Below are 17,429 nucleotides of genomic sequence, written 5' to 3' on the forward strand. Positions count from 1 at the left end.
TGAGAAGTGATGAGGGCCTAAAGTAGAATGGTGGTCATTTGAGTGAATCAGTGAGTAATGTGCTCTTTCTAATAGGCACTCCCAAGGGAAGCTTCTCAGAAAGAGAAGGGTTTATTCCTTGATGGGGAGAAATGAATAGGTTTTATTTGGTCTTCTAACATCAAGGACTTCTATCATCTTTTTAATAAAGTTTTTCAATGATCAAGAGGGGAAAAAAGAAACTATTTTAGCTCTTCAAGGTACTGAGAGTTGCAAATATAGTATGTCCCAAAAGTCTTCAAACTAGGACACAGATTAAGTTCTAAGATTTAGTTTTAGAATTAAGACTTTTGGGACACTCTGTATACAAATTAGAGTGATTGAAATAAAGTCTGCAAAAATATGACATTTTATAAATTAGTGATAGTTGCCCAGCATAAGTCTTGTGTGGTTTCTGAATTGAAACCTGAAATTTTATGATGTAAAAAAGTTACACACATTCAAATCTTAACATTTTCTAGCTACCCTATTACCCTGAACCCACGAGATGAACATTTATCTATCTCAAATCACTCAAACGCCTTCTGCCACTATCTCTATCTTTACCCTTTTATCAAATAATGAGGCAGTCTTTCACCTTGGCCAAGATCAACCCCTCTCTACTTGAACAAGTGATCTCCTCTAGAAGAATACTTCCTCTATATCATTCCTACTCTCTCCCTGACTTTCGGCCTTTGTCTACTGGCTCCTTCCCTATGACCTACACTCAATCCAATGTCTCCTTCATTCTCAAAAAAAACTCTGCCTTGATCCTTCTATCCCCTAACAACTGCCCCATGTCTTTCCTCCCTTTTGTGGCTAAATTCCTTTTAGTCATCTAAAATTGATGCCTTCACTTTCCATCCTCTCACTTTCTTCTTAACAGTTTTCAGTCTAGCTTTTTAGCCTCATCATTCAACCAAAACTATTCTCTCAGGTTACCAATATCTTTTAAATGCCAGAACCAACAGCCTCTTCTCAATCCTCATTCTTCTTGATCTCTCTACAGCCTCTGGTACTGTCAGTCACCCTTTTCTCCTTGATATTACTTTCCCTCCAGGTTTTCAGGACACAATTCTCTCCTGATTCTCCTAGCCATCTGATTAATCCTTCCATCTCCTTTGCTAGTTCTTCATCCTTTATACCCAATAACCATGGGTGTCTTATAAAGACCTTGTCCTGAGCACTCTTCTCTTCTCTATATGTATTATTTCACTTGGTGATCTCATCAGCTCCCAAAAATTTCATTATCATCTCTCTGCTGATGATTCTCAAATCTCAAAACCATCCATTAAACATCTCAAAGTGGATGTCCAATAAAGGTCTGAAAATTCAATGTGCCCCATACTGAACTCACCATGTCAACCCTTCCAAACTTCCCTCTTACTGTAAAAGGCACCACCATTCTCCTAATCCCCCAGGCTCAATTCCTCACTCTCTTACCTTCTTCCCCCAAATAGAATTGGTTGCCAAGACCCACTGATTTTATTTTTGTATTTCAGTATGCACCACCTTCTCTCCTCTCATGCAGCCAGCTTTCTGGACTATTACCACAGCCTGATAGTTGATCTACCTGTCATAAGTCTCTCACTACTTCAAGGTATTTTGCTAAAGCACAGATCCAACAATGTCATCCCCCGACTGAATAAACTCCAATTGGCACCCTATTACCTCCAGGATCAAATACAAAATCCTCTATCTGGCATTCAAAGCTTTTGATAACCTAGCCCACTCCTATTTTTCCAGTTTTCTTACATCTTATAACCCACCATATATACTCTTTGATTACTAGCCTCATCTCTGCCTCCTGGCTTCTCTGACTTCAAAGGCCAGCTAAAATCTGATACTCTACAACAAGCCTTTCCCCAATCCCCCTAATTCCAGGCCCTTCTCTCTACTCATTACTTCCTATTTATCTTCTCCACTGCTTGTTTGAACACTTCTATTTATTTGTTGTCTTCTCTTTAAATGGGGAGCTCCTGGAGGACAGGGATGGTCTTTTTCCTTTCTTAGTATCCCCAAAGCTTAGCACAGTATCTGGCACATAACAGATGCCTAATTAATATTTAATTGACTGTGTCAGAAGATTCCCCAATCACAACTATTCAATGAAGCATGATTTACTAAAAAGAAATTTTTATAATTCCTCATTTGAAATCTGATTAACTTGGTAAAACTCTGGTGAAAAATTCCAGGTAGCAAAACTGAAAAATCTAAAAGCTACCACAATTCATCAGCTGCACTCATCCAACATTTTTCCTTCTTCTACTGAACCTGAAAACTGAATAGTGTAAGAAACTACACAAGTTTTTTAGTCCATGGAAATAAAACACTATAATTACTGAATGAAACATAAAATTCTTCAGATTAGGCTAGTAAAGAGCCCATTTCAAATACCCCAGAAGAGTTCCCTCAGCATCAGTAAAGTCACTACTAAACAAACAAACAAAAAATCCTCATAGCACTCATCAGTAATGCAATAATGTTTACCGCATGATACTTTAAAAATACATCCATAACTGTCAATTTAATATTGAAGTTAAATTCTAAACATAAAGTAGATAGACTTAATGCATTTGTGCTCAGGCAGAGGGGGTTGGGTTCCAGTGTCAGCAATGCTGCTAACAAAACATGGAGGTAGGAAGGGAAGGTGTCATCATTCACTTCTCTCCAAACTCAAGATTTTTCCAGCATTAAATCCCTGGTCATCTAAACAAATCTTTCCATCTAGAATATACATTATGGTTTTTCAAACTACCAAGGAAAGCTAGTTACAGGAAAAAGTTGAGAAACACACAATCAAAAACATCAACTATAATGAAGTCATTGTTCCAGATTCAGACAAAATGTTCCGAAACTCTTTGAAGAGGAAAAGTATTTTTTTCCCTCTTTATGGCGGGGAGGAGATGTGAGGCTCACTAAAATCAACTGATCAGTCATTTAATAAACACCTGCACGTACCAAGCACTATGGAAATAGTGAATAAGTGAAATGGAAATATAAAGATCCTAAGACCAATAGTAGCTGGGGAGGCAAACACACACACACACACACACACACACACACACACACACACACACACACACACATAAAGCAATTAGTGAACAGAAGAAAATAAAGGTTCAAACTGTGCACCACAAATCTCAAGCATTAAAAAAATTCAGAAACATAAGTCAATGAAACTAGAATAATCTGAGATTTCATGGAAGAGAAAGCCCTGGGACAGGTCTTCAGAGGATGTACCAATAAACCACTTAATAAAGAGAGGCAACAAATTTAATTTCCTTTTATGTGGTTATCTTTACAAAATATGATTGTTACATAAAAGATTCTCTGGATTCCCTCAATATTCATTTAATTTTTTTAAGTACAAAATCATATCACAATCTAAGATAGTGCCAGTCCACCAGGTGAAGAGCTCCTGACCCTAAAGCAATAACCAAAGTCAGCTGGCAGAAAAATATGGAAGGTATGTTTTCAGGCACAATGGGAAAGTGGCATGAGAGGGTTGGACCAGACAGGAGAGGGCCTTGAAAGTCAATTCCACTCATACCCGTTCTCTAAATTTAGGCCCATCTCAAGCATGAGCATGTTTAGATTTCTTTTTCATTTCCTCACCACCTCCTCTACAAAGCCATCCCTAGAACTCCCAAACTAAAGAGTTCCCTCCTCCAAATTCCCACAGCTTTTTTCCTCTTACATTACTAATTAGATTCTACCTCTTATTTTTGTTATTTAAGGACTTCTTTTACTTCACCAACTAAATAAAATGTAAACAGTGTTTTTATGCATCTTCACATCCCTCAAAACTTCAATTAATCAACATCTATCAAGTGCCAACTCTTTTACAAGCACTATGTCCCTCCCTAAGAAGTTACTGAACAAATATGTAAATTATGAATATGGTAGGCAATAAGAAGGCATGAGATTTTTTTTTTTTGGCAAAGCAGGAATAAGGCAAAAACTCCCTATAGCATTCCTTTGAATAATGATGAAGATCTAACTTTCTTTAAACTACCTTTTAAAGTCAATTGTGGATTCACATATTTTGTTAAATAAAGGGCAAAAGAGGTCACAGTGAATTGAAAAGGACTCATTTTGCCAATTAGAAATGATGCATTAGAAGAATTTCAGTGTCATATTTTGTGTCATCAGTTAAATTACTTCCTTGAAATCCATTAGTCATCCATTACACATAATATAACTAATCAAAACTTAGACCATAATCCACAATTCATAGTACTTTTACTGTACCAGTTTTGCCTAGAATGCATCATTGTCCCTGGTTTCAAAAAACTGATTATATAGAACTAAATTTTACTTTCTAAAGTAATCTGCCTAGTTCACCCACAGTTCTATTAATGGCTGCCCACAAGACTATCTCTAAGGAAACAGAGGGACCAAACCACAGGGTCCACATGGAGAATTTGGTCAAATAACATGTTTCTACAGCTTCAAAGTTTATAAATATTTTCTTCTCCATAACCTTAAGAAGCCAGTCATCCAAGTATATCATCACTATTTGAAAGATGTAAAATAAAGGATGAGAAGGATGATTTGATGGCTGTCCCACAGTCATTAACAGATAGTGTTATAATCTAAATTCAGATCTTTCCTGGTGCTCAAGCAGGCCTCTGTCCTATCATCACACTTCATTATCTTCTCATCTAGCCATTCCAACAAATAGAGGGAGAGGGGTAAGGACTAACTGTAATTTCATGGATATAGGAAATTCCCCAGTGAGGAAGCACTTAATCTAAATTTAAAAGTTCTAAGTGAAGTGACCAGGTCACTCAGAGGCTAAGTGACCTGCCCCAAGTAAAGTGATGCAGTCAGTATGTAAGAGGCTGAACTTGAATCTAGGTCTTCTATACAACCAAAGTCAGCTAGTTCTCTCCAGCTACAGCCGACTGCCTGGGTTGAGATAAAAGAAAGTTTAAATTAATATCCCCTTGAAGGAGAAAAGAAGTCAAAAAAGACACCAGGCAGTTTGAGGAATATAAAGAAGGAGGGGAAATGGTCCCACACCATTTGCCTTGGTCTAACTGATGACACTGACAAGCTTTTTGTATTTACATGAATTTCAGGACTTTTTTTTTTAACATCAGCTAACAGAGTCTCCCCCTTCTCCAACTCCTGCTGCTTCTGAGTCATTGCACAGCCTCCTGGGCCCGGAGAGGCCATCCAAAACTCAGAGCAAGGGCAATATTTGTCCTCTAGAGATGATTTTGGCCACATCACAGGTATAGAGTTAAAGTCTAAACAAGAGGACAAACTAGAAAACTAGATAACAGCAACTTTCAGTACAATTTTGTGAGAAAGGAGATAGAGTTCTTTCTATTCAGATGTTCAGGAAATAAGAGAACAGCTACTACATACCCATCAAGAAGTGCTGAGATGAGAATGCATTGACTATTTTTCCAATGGCAACAGCAGATCTAACACTCCAGTCTTCTGCTAGGGCACGTGCCCATGAGGCAGGCAGACAGCACAGGGCTTGTCCTAGGCTGTGCTGCTACAGGAACACACCTGGCAAAGGAGGAGTATTAGGAGTACTCCAAAAAAGAATCACCCTAAACATAGCTGTGTATTCTTTTTTAAGTATACAAATTGTCAACCAAAACAAGGTGAAACGGTGCATTCTAAATAAAGTGTTTTCACAAAATATCTCTTTAATCTAAAAAACTTAAATGTTACTCCAATAACACTAAAAAACATACAAAATCAAAGTACCTATGCCAAGTCAAAGAAAATGAAATATACATGGTGACCCATCACATTGGGAGAGGCTATACACCAAAAAGGAAACGGTAACCTTTAGGATAACTGGGAACAAACAAGATTCCCAGCCAGATGGTATTTGGCCCGCTTGGCAGGTATTTTATCTTAAAAGCCAGGTGCTTTTTATTGATGTCATGCTATGACCAATTGTTTATTTTGATTTCAGTAACCCAAGGTACAAACTATTTGAGGCTTACAGATTGAGCTCAACACCTAGAGTTGAATTCAGAAATCAAAAACTAGCCAGTAAAGAACACAAAACAGCTTACAACATGTTCTAAACTGCCTACACAGAAAGCAATTGTATATTAAATCACTTATCACCTCAGAAATAATGTTTAATTAATTCACTAAGGAAATATGCTAAAGTGAATTTAAAATGATTTGTTTTCTAATGATGAAAAATACTACCCTTTCTAGATATTAATCACAATATCATCAATGGTCTGGCACTTCTACACATTTATAACAAAGATTCATAATTCAATAACTATTTACAAAGTGTCTATACTGGCAAGAGATAGAGGAGGATGAAGCAAGAAAAGGCTAGGTCTTCAGTCAGTTAGAAAAGATGAACATTTCATATTTGCCTTCTTAGTTCAGTACTTCAGGGCCTAGTCATTTTAGAACTGTTCACCAACACAGATCTCAACTCCTCTAGGACATAACAGACCATATCTAAGAGATATTTAATGTGAAAAAATCATCACCGCAAAGCCAATCTGGTGATAAGTTAAGAACCTGGAGAAAAGAAGACTTCTCTTCTCCAGGAGGGCAGATGATAATAAGTGTCTTCAAGTATTTGAAGGGCTGTCACATGGAAGAGGTATCACACTAGTTTGGCTTGATCTCAGAGGACAGAAGTAGAAACATTAGCTATTAGTTGCAGAAATGGGAGATTTAGGTTCAAATTAAGGAAAAATGTAATTAGAGCTGTTCAAAGTAGAATGGCCTGCCACAAAAGATAACAGGCTCCCTGTCACTGGCGGCATTCCAGAAGGGCTAGATGATTGTTTGTAAGAAATGTTACAAAGAAGATTCCTGCTCAGATAGAGGTTAGTTGAAATGGCCAAGACATTACCTTCCCAATTCTGAGATTCTCTATTAATGTTTAATATAACTCAATACTCCACCAAAACTAAATAATCCCAGAATGCCAAATTTGTATAGCCTTTCTGACTGTGTTTTATAATTGTCTCCTCCATCAAATGAGAGCGATCATTTTCAGGTTCTAACTGCTACTCCAAGTCCTGACGTTTACCCCCTAGGACAATGTTAGTATTTAGTAAATGTTTGCTAAATGAATAAACCTCGAGAGGAATTTCTGTTTAAAATAAAGCCAAATAATACTCTAATCTCTATAACAAGAAATTTTTTTACTCGAAATTCAACATGTCTACCCTAGGTTGGAATTATGGCCCCATCCAGTACATTTTCCCCCACTGTATATTATTTTATTTAGGAAATATGAGAAATATTTTAAATCATACTTGAGTTGCATGTTATGGTTAAATTCTTCACTAAGGTTGTTCTACAAGGCCTTATCGTGATGGGGGGTAGAGAGGGAATCTCTCACCTCAGGAAATGAAAGCTCTAGCACATCAAGTCCAACTAGAAAGGTTTGAAGTTCAGAATTGACTAAGAGACTTGGTCAAGAACCAACCTATTTGGGGGCAGCGAAGGTGGCTCAGTGGATTAACAACCAGTCCTAGAGATGGAACGTCCTGGGTTCGAATCTGGCCTCAGACACTTCCTAGCTGTGTGACCCTGGGCAAGTTACTTAGTCCCCATTACCTACCACTCTTCTGCCTTAGAAGCAATGCACAGTATTGATTCTAAGACAGTAGGAAAGGTTTTGGGGTTGTTTTTTTAAAGGAACCAGCCTATTTAAGAAGTGCTTATCACAAGGTTGGCTACAACACAAAGTGATGCTGTTTTTGGCCATTTCATGGCCATATCATTTCATGGATTATCTACTAAAAAGTAATCCATGCCAATGAAAAGGAACCTTTAAAATAGTATGGTCAAGTGATTGTTCTTGCTAAAAATTGATGATGATGATGATGATAACAACTCTCTAGCTGTCCATTTCTCTAGCACTTAACCGTTTACCAAGTGCCTTCCTCACAACCACTTTAATAAAAATAGAGAAGTACAGTATTTTCTCTGACAGAAGGACCAAACATTTATTACTTTTATTTATAGGAACATTTATAGTTGTCCCCCACCTGCAAAGTATTTTCATTCCCCTTAGTAACCCATTAAGTATACCATGTTCTGCTGAATGAGTTTGTTGAGGTTCCTAAAATGCATACCATAATATATATTGTGCTTTAAAAAAGTACTTTTTTTACAGTTTATTGATATGAAATTTAAAGTATGACTACCAATATGTGTTACAATGATTTAAAAGATGTTTTTTTTTCCTTTAAGAAAAAGCAGTATTTGATCATTTTTCATCACTTGCTAAGGGCAATGATCCCAACTCCAATTGTAATATAATAGTATCACAAAAAGAAAGGCAACAAAGGATACTCAAATCATATGGAAGCTGCACCACAACAGTCATATTCCTACTTAATGTCTCCAGAAAGCTCAACAGGGGCAAAGATAAGGTATCAGGAGATATGCTCCAAGTTTATAAATTATAAAATTCATTTTAGACAAGGCAATATTCACATTTATATGAAAAACCAAAAGGTTCATTTAGAATAATCACATCCAGTTTGGGAGGACTCCAAAGAAAGAAAGTCTCCACAAGGTCTGCTGGCCATTCCCCTACATGGCATTCCTTCTTCTATCTGCCTGCCTTTGCATAAATCTCAAATTCATTCTTTCCTCACTTCTTCCCTGTATCATGCAGAGCTTAGATGTTCACTACTGCAGCAAGCCTTTTCCTGATACACAGTAGTTAGCTCTCTCTCCTGGAAACTGCTCAGAATTTCTCTATATTTACTTATTTGTATAGTTACTATATTCCTTCCCAAATTGAATATAAGTTCTCCAAAGACAAAAATAAAGTTTTTGCCTTTGTATACCACAACTACTAGCACAGAGCACCTTAACATATTAAGTAATAAGCATTTAATAAACATTTGATAAATTTAGTTGAATTGTGAATCTGATTATCTACTTGTACTAGGGACTTCTAAAAAGGAGATTGGATACAAAAATAAGTACTGTCCTCATTTCTGGCCTTTCTCCCCTACAACTTCCTTTTGAAATTACTTTATATTTCCTTACTTAGGTATAAGTACAACCTCTCCTCCCATTTCCTAAAGGGCAAAAAAAAGTTTCAATTTTTGTCTTTATATCCACAATGCTTTACTTTTAAGTAGGTACTTAGTAAATATTGGGTGAATTTTAAACACGGTGACTTCCATCAACATAAATAAATGAAGGAAAAGCCTCTCTCCCAAGCTCTGAGGAATGCTGCCAAGATATTTTGGGCTGGCAGTGACCACAAAGCCATCCATACCAGAGACAAGGTATCAGAAGAGGACCAACTATACCACCAAGCTCTCACAGCTTCATGCAGCACATACCCTGCAACACCTAGTGAGTTGTACTAGAGGTCTCCCTTGGCCACAGCCAGGTTGATGCCACATAACCAAAGGGTAAATCACCATATACCAGGTCAGAACCCAGTGAGTTCAAAGGAAGACTATAACAGAAGACCAGGAAAGGGAGTAGGAGTTAATAATTGCTATTTACTTAGCACTTTGCAAAGCTCTTTAACATATATCTCACGTTAACAACCCTTAAGATAGGTACCAAAACTATTACACCCATTTTACATTTAAGAAAACAGTCCCAAAGAGGTTATGAGACTTGTCTATGATCACAATACAAGAAAGAATCAGAGATAAGGTTCGAATTCAGATCTTCTTGCCTCTGAGTCCAGGATTCTATCCACTACACAGTCCTATCTTTAAATACAAAAGCTTAGTTCAATGGACCCAGGTAAATATTCTAACATGTTCCCAAGTAAGAAAAGCATCTCCAGGGCAGCTGGGTAGCTCAGTGGATTGAGAGCAAGGCCTAGAGATGGGAGGTCCTAGGTTCAAATCTGCCCTCAGACACTTCCCAGCTGTGTGACCCTGGGCAAGTCACTTCACCCCCATTGCCTAGCCCTTACCACTCTTCTGCCTTGGAGCCAATACACAGTATTGACTCAAGATAGAAGGTAAGAGTTTAAAAAAAAGAAAAGCATCTCTTAGGAACTATTTTAATCAACATTTTAATCATTATTATGCTAATTAATTCAAAATAGTTAACCTATACAGAACTAAAAAAGAATCTTCACTTTGGAAATGAAGATGCTACCATTTTTTCTCTCTATTTAACTGAACATTTTTCTGTCTTTCTAGTTTATCCAAATTTGCCTAATGTTTAAGAACTTTCTTTGTTCAAATGAGTCAGGGCAAACAACCAAAAAAGTTTAGATTTTTTTTAAGTAAGTTAATTTACATCTAGGGAGTAATGATAAACCAACAGATCAGGAAAAATTAAGCCTTTTGCTTATCACTCAGAATAGGGGCACAATTGCAACAATAGTTCAAGCTCCTCTAATAATTTTAGCCAACTATTTTTTAATCCTGACCAGAAGTCTCAAAAAGGAAACAATAAAGTTACTCAGAAGAGTCGAATTTTAGCTTAGCCTATAAAGTCAAATTTATACATATATTGCTTATTTTCCTTGTAAGACAAAAGGAAGGTTCTGGAAACAACAAAGTCAGAGGGTCAGGGGAGTATTTCTGAGAGAAAGCAGAAGTTAACAGAAATAAAAGATTAATACAGTGTCTACTGTGCACAATTCAGTATACAGAGTTAACAAAGGCCAGAGGCAGCAAGAAAAAAAATCAGGGCCTATTCAGGGCCCAAAGTTATCTCCTGTGTACTTTCCTATCCCATCAATCTGTGGGGATGAGACCAATTCTGGAGTGGGGGGGGGTTGGGGGGGAGGAGCCTTTGGATAATAGTCTCTTATTCAAAAAGGTCTTGTATTTTTGTCTAGAAATGCCAACAAAAAATTCAACAAAAGTTCTTGAAGACTTCTTAGGTATTCTAATGTATGCTACATTGCTAGATGTCTTCAGTCAAGTGAGTGAACTGCCCCTCTCACTATTACAATAAAGCACCAAGTCCAAAGACCAGAGGGATGAGGTTCCTGATCTACTTTTCATAGGATCTGCTATTAAGCCCATATTGTTTTTCTAAGTCCCAGCCTAGTATACACTTTTTCTCTAAAAACCTTACTTTCCATCTTAGAATCAATACGAGGTATTGTTTCAAAGGTAGAAGAGTGGTAAGGGCTAGGCAATGGGGGTTAAGTGACTTGCCCAGGGTCACACAGCTGGGAAGTGTCTGAGGCCACATTTGAACCTAGGACCTCCCATCTCTAGGCCTGGCTCTCAATCCACTGACCCACCCAGCTGCTCACCTAGTATACACTTTTATAATCTGTATACCTTTCCAAAGGGAAGGCCTCTCCTCTAATCAGCATTATCACTAACACTACTTCCCAAGTTACTGAGGAAATGGCTTCCTGCTTGAAATAGATTTTTAAAATTTAGAATCTTAATGTGTCGATTTCAAATGCTCAAGGAGTCAAATTTTTACATTGTGACTCCTTTTAAAATTCTGTAAACTAATGGGTTGCCCCAATGAACTTCATGAAGTATGTGTTTTAAAGGATAAAGTTAAACAAAAGACTACTGGTCTCATGTTCCCCAGCTGTCTTAACTAGATAATTAAGTTGAACATAAAATAAATCAACAGACATTAATGTGGTCTTAATTATAAAACAAAAATAAAACTAGTCATACCGTCCATGAGATAGAGACTATCAGAAATCCTACAGAATTCTTATGGAGAGTATCTCAATTGTAAAAACTATTCAAATAAAACACAAAAAAAGTCATCACAAGAACAAAAGTAGGCCTCTGTCAAGACTGCTGCACCATGAATCACCATCTATCTAATCAGAAATAATGATCCCACTATAATGATAAAACTGAACTCTTCATTCCTACATACAACATATTCTGTTGGAAGGTAAATGTCTGGAAAGCCAACACACCCCACCAAACGGCAGCTCACCACCACCCATCAATTACTGGCTGCCCCCAAGATGCCGCGCTGCCTCAATTCTTACTGGGGCTGTTTTGGCAACCTCAACTACAAGAAGCAATGACCTCGCTGGAGGAGAGATTTGAGGCAGCAGCTGCCTGGGTGAATAAAGAGATATGAACCTAAAAGCAGACAAGAGAGATGGTACTAGAAAACCCCCAAGTTTTTTTAATTAAAGGCATGATACATTGTTACTTAAATTATCTTGAAACCTGGCCTTCAAATTTTCAGATTTATTCCAAAAGTATACTAACTATGGAAGCCTAAATAAAGTTGTCCCATCCAGTGGAATGGAATGTAAGATGCCAGTATCTATGGAAAAAGAGCTGCCACAGAGCACACTGATGCACTGCAGAGAATCTAGTAGTCAAATAGTCACAACATAGCTCAATCCATGGAATAAGGAGAACAGCAGCAACAACAATGACCATTTATCGAGTGCTTTGCACTTCCTTCACAACTACCCTGGGAGGGGGAGATATTACAATATTCTGTCCGTTTTCCAGATAGAGAAACTAAAGTTCAGAAAACTTAACATGGTTTGTCCAAGAAACATCTGGCATGTGAGTTCAACGCAGGCATCCTAACCCTGAGCCTGGCTCTCTTCCACTATTCGAGAATTTGTAAGATAATTAAATAATTTCCTTTTTTTTTAATAAGCTCTCTGAACAGAAATCAGACTCACACTATGCCTGTGGAAACTGCCAGGTACAATAACAATTCTAAATAAAAATTTCAGGATCTTTTGTTTTACCTTTTGTCATTAATGTGTGTATAGGTTTATTATTGTTTAAATGAACTATTCATATGCCAAATCTTAGAAGAATACAAAATTAAAAAGAGATTTAGGAATATCAAACAAAAATTCATGAATGAAAGAGTTGACGTCATAGTCCTGTTCCCAACAGAGCTCAGAGGAGTCTATAAGAAAAACAGTCTATCTTCTGGGATATTAAATCACTGAAGTCATTTACTAAAGGAGATGAAAGAGAAGAGCTTTGCCCAAGAATAAGGAAAGGGGACAAAAAAGTCTCTGGGCAAAACGGCATTTGCTACCTCCCTACCCCACCCCCTGTCAAAGGAATGACCAAAAACACCACACAATATAATTTTCTGTCTAACCCCCCAAAGGAAATAAACTTGCAATTCAAAGTAACTATTTAATTATTAACACAATTTCTTAATGACATCAAATACATGAGAGGTTAGTTTTTCTAAGCAAGACGTTTGTTTTCCATAAAATGGTCTTCCTACTCCCCCCACCCCAAAAAAATACTTCCCCTGGACTTAGCTTACTCCACCCACAAGTGCAGCCAAAATAGTCTCCAACCCCCCCCCCACCCCTCAAAAACACCAAGCTGTCTTATTACATAAAAAGACTTAATTCTGAAGTAATATACATATCAATAGATGGGACTTGGTGACCAAGGAATCTGTAAGGGAAACAATACCTTTAAAGAATCATGTTAGTTTGTTTTTTTTTTAATATTGTAAAAATGGTCAAACTGATGCAAAATCTAGATAAAATTTCCTAAAATAATTTTCCCCAGAATTCAGGAAGGCTACAATAAATCTGTGATTCCAAACTTTTCCCCCTGAAAATGTAAAAGTATTTCCTTTCCAGAAAAAATAAAATCCCCTTAAGGTGATCTCCCTTAGTCACTAACATTTCAAATGGACAAAACCATTAGGATGTTTTCTTAGCCACTCCACAAATGGGCATTTACCCAAAATGGGGGTGGGAAGGCCCTGAGGAAGAGTTAAGAAATAAGCAATTTTGTCAATGAACATTTTTAAAAGATCTTATTAAGTTAAAATGGAATATGCCAGTTTTATCTGTAAATCTAAAGTGTTTAAAAGAGATCATCTAACGCTTCCACCATGAATATCTTTTGATAGTACATCACTACCCCCTTGTGGATTTGCAATAAAAATTCCTATCTTGAATCTTCAGTTTTTTAAACAATGGTTTGGGGACTGTGGAACTTTCCTCAAAGTTTGTGCTTTCCTTGCTTAAAAAAGTTATTTTATAAAAATTATTTTTAAAATAATCAAACCTATTAAGATGATAATCCTGTTAATTATCTATTATCTTCCCCAAACTCCCAATTTTTAGGAATGTTCTTTATGTAAATATCTAGCTTTAAAAAGGTAAAAAAATCAAAACTATCTCAAACTATTTTTCTTCAGAATGATTTTATTTTATATTTCCTATCACTGTGCTAAGACATTTCCATAAGAAATGTTTCCCACTGTACCTAACATTTTTCTTTAAAACATTTTTTTTCACAGTGGTCTAAGATCACAAAAAGCCCCAAACCCAAAAGGTATGTTCTTGCTAATAAGTCTGCAGAGAGTACATGTCAAATCAGTCTGATTTCCTTGGTGTGGAAATTCCATCCGCCAATGCAAATACAACCCATCTCTATGTAGATAAATCTAAAAAAAAGGGAATGGATGCTCAGAGCAGCTAAGTTACTAACTTGCAGCGAAATCATCTTCACTTGGGGGGGAGGGTGCCAGGAGTAGGCATTTGGATCCAAGGCCAATGCCCTAGCCATTTAACATATTGCCTCTCCATAGTACATATATATTCAGGGATCTATTCAAAAGTCACTTCAGAACTTAAAAAAAAAAAAAAGCCTGAATAAGGCTAATATTAACGATTGATAACACTGATGTCACTTTAACAATGTTCCACAGTCAACTTGCACTGGAATAGGAATGGAGATAGCATCTTTAACAAAACAGGAAGGAATTTACCTTTTTTGAGCTGAAAATTACCCTATTCATGTCTGTTGATTTTTTTTTGGAGCATGATCTGTGAGTATTTTATTACACATGAACTTCAGAAGGTGAAATGAATTTGCATATTTGACTTCTAACTTCTATCCAAACTAGTTAAGGATATAAATTCACTGTCAGGAACTCATGCTATACTGGAGAATGCTACTTTCATGACTCATAATAGAATCATCTTAAGGATATGGTATCTAATTCTCCAATCTCACACATCCTCTTTAGGAATGTGATAGAGGTCAGACTAAATGACCTCCACAGTCCTTCCAGGCATCGGCGGTATTGAGTTTGAGAGTGAGGATATATCTAGTCACTGTTATTACTACAAGGATACATGAGGGGAGATAATACTATGATGATGTGGGAAGAAAGGACAGGAAGAGATACACAGCAATTGGTTTTATCTATACATTTTTAACTAACTGATACAGTATCACCTTTGTGGTAGAGCACTGAGAAATATGGGAAAGGTACATCCATCTATCAAAATTAGCCTTTTGCCTGTATTAACTTATGTGTGAGAATATGTGCCCAACAAGTGACAGATGGCCAAGGGGATTGTCTGAATACCTACCATGCACTCTGAGCTGATAGACAAGAAGGAGTAGAACTTGCCCTTACCATGTGTTTTTTAGGAAGGGGGGGAAAGAGGTTTGTTTATGTTTAAATTTATGGTTTTGGGGAGGAGACTGTCAAGGAGGTTAATGGTACTTCTCACTCTAACTGACTCTAACTCACCAGACACCTAACAAATTGGAGTAATGGTTTTCAAACATTTCTTGCAAAACAAGAACAGATATGTATATATACATATATATGTACTATATATGCATATTTATACACATATAAAGTTTTACACCTAACTAGAAAAAATGGTCCAGTGGAAAGCATGTCAGATCTGGAGCTAGAGGACCTGAGTTCATATTCTGACTCCAGCACTTACTCATGTGACCTTGGAGAAGCAGTTTAACAACTCTGAAGGCCTCCATTTCCTCAACTATAAAAACCAAATAACAGAATGTGATGACCACTTGGGTTCCCTTCTATCTCTCCATTTACAATCCTACAAACCATCCCTCAGAAGCCAGGCAATCAACAGGCAAATCCATCTCACAGGTTCTAAGAAAGTTGTATGGCAGCCTATTGCTCATTGTTCCAGGAAAAGAAATTTTCCAAACCATGTAGTGAATTTCAAAAAGGTACATTATCATCCTTTTCCTACTGAGCAATAGATCAGACATTATCAGAACATGCAAATACATCTAATCAATGACATGAGTAAAAAATAGGCAAAACGGGTGTGAAAGCTAATGGAATGGTAAGTTTTTCACAATAAAGCATTTATGATTGGTTGAAAATAAGTGGGCAGTCCTTAAAATGGCCAGTGAAACAGAATGTAATTTGGAGATCCCTTGATCTCTCTCTGCACTGAGGTACTATTTTAGTTCAGAGAAATTAACTTAAAAAAAAAAAAAAAGAGCCAGGATGTACAATAGCTCAGCAATGGGAAAAGAAAAATATATCAACAATCTTTCCCCGAGAAGAACCATGGCTTCCCTCAACAAGCAATGGGGTGTGAGGCAGGCATTTGCAGGGTAAAATCCCCTTGGCTGGCATACAGATAGCAGAGATAACTCTCCACCTGGCTTGGGGGTGGGGGTGGGGGTCCTATTATCAATATTCCAGAAGAAACACTTAGCCTGCCTTTCCTCAGCAAATGTCACAATAAAGGAGACAGTACCTATATTTCCTCCCTTCTTCTAGCAGCAGACATGGAGAGAAGTTTCTGACACATTCCTGATGAGCATTACTTGCTCTCAGTCTTGCAGCTGGTTAACATGGATTTGGAAGAGTACCCAAAGCTATGCTAAACCTATGTCCTGAACTCTGATTAAGTGAGGGAAAAAAAGAAAGAAGTGCTGTCTACAGTGAACAATCTGGAATGAGGAAACAAAAAGCCACATGCTCCCTACCTTCTTCTTCACGTGGTCAAAAAAGGACTTTTGTTCCTTCACCTTCCTTTTCAGCCCCAAACCTCTAAACCAACCCACTAACCGAAAGACCTGAAAAGAGGACTCACCTCTACAAAGTTAAAATTCGAAGAAAGGAGCCCATATTCTCACTCGCATAACAGAAGGTAAATCAAAGGATGGATTGAGCAGGGAAGACAAGACTGAATTTCTAAAATCCTTTCCAATTCTGTGATTCTATGTAGTTAATCTGTGCCCTCTGATTAATAAGTATCACCACTGTCCACTGTCAACCTTCCTCAAAACAGCAAGGCAAGAGGTAAGTTGTCTAAACAAACTGCAGTGAATAAATTCCCTGGGTCCTAAGGAGAGTGATCAAGAGAGAAATTCTACTTTATGCTCTATGCCTGATAAGTCCATGGAATGGGATGTAAACTATCTTTAGGGAACAGAAGAAAAAATAACATTGTCCTGCACAGCAGTAGCAATGAATGGCAGAAAGACTATAATAAAAGGAAAGACTCAATAGTTTCTGACAATAATTATAATGATGAGGGGCAACAATGTGAATCCCTTTTGTGCTTTCAGAAACCTTTTTTATGTCCTTTTAAAACATACAAAAAGTGGAAAGGAGCTGTCTCACTCCCAGTAGGCAAAGGAAAAGAAGAAGGTGAGTTCACTCAGGAAATGAAGAATGGAGGTGAATGGAAATGTCACTACCAGGTACCA

General features: G+C 37.2%; 1 protein-coding gene across 18 annotated transcripts in view; it reads right to left on the minus strand.

Moving 5' to 3' along the window:
- Window positions 1-17,429, minus strand: part of CAMTA1 (calmodulin binding transcription activator 1) — a 1,356,239-nt gene that overhangs the window by 1,333,784 nt on the left and 5,026 nt on the right. Inside the window, exon 2 of one of the 18 annotated variants that reach the window (XM_056795872.1) lies at window positions 5,398-5,547. The exons of the other annotated variants lie outside the window; for them this stretch is intronic. Within the exon in view, the coding sequence (XP_056651850.1) occupies window positions 5,398-5,401 (4 nt within the window). The 5' untranslated portion in view covers window positions 5,402-5,547. The remainder of the gene's footprint in view (window positions 1-5,397; window positions 5,548-17,429) is intronic. 18 annotated transcript variants of the gene reach the window in all.

The sequence above is a fragment of the Monodelphis domestica genome, chromosome 4, assembly GCF_027887165.1.
Source record: "Monodelphis domestica isolate mMonDom1 chromosome 4, mMonDom1.pri, whole genome shotgun sequence".
NCBI classification, from domain to species: Eukaryota; Metazoa; Chordata; class Mammalia; order Didelphimorphia; family Didelphidae; genus Monodelphis; species Monodelphis domestica.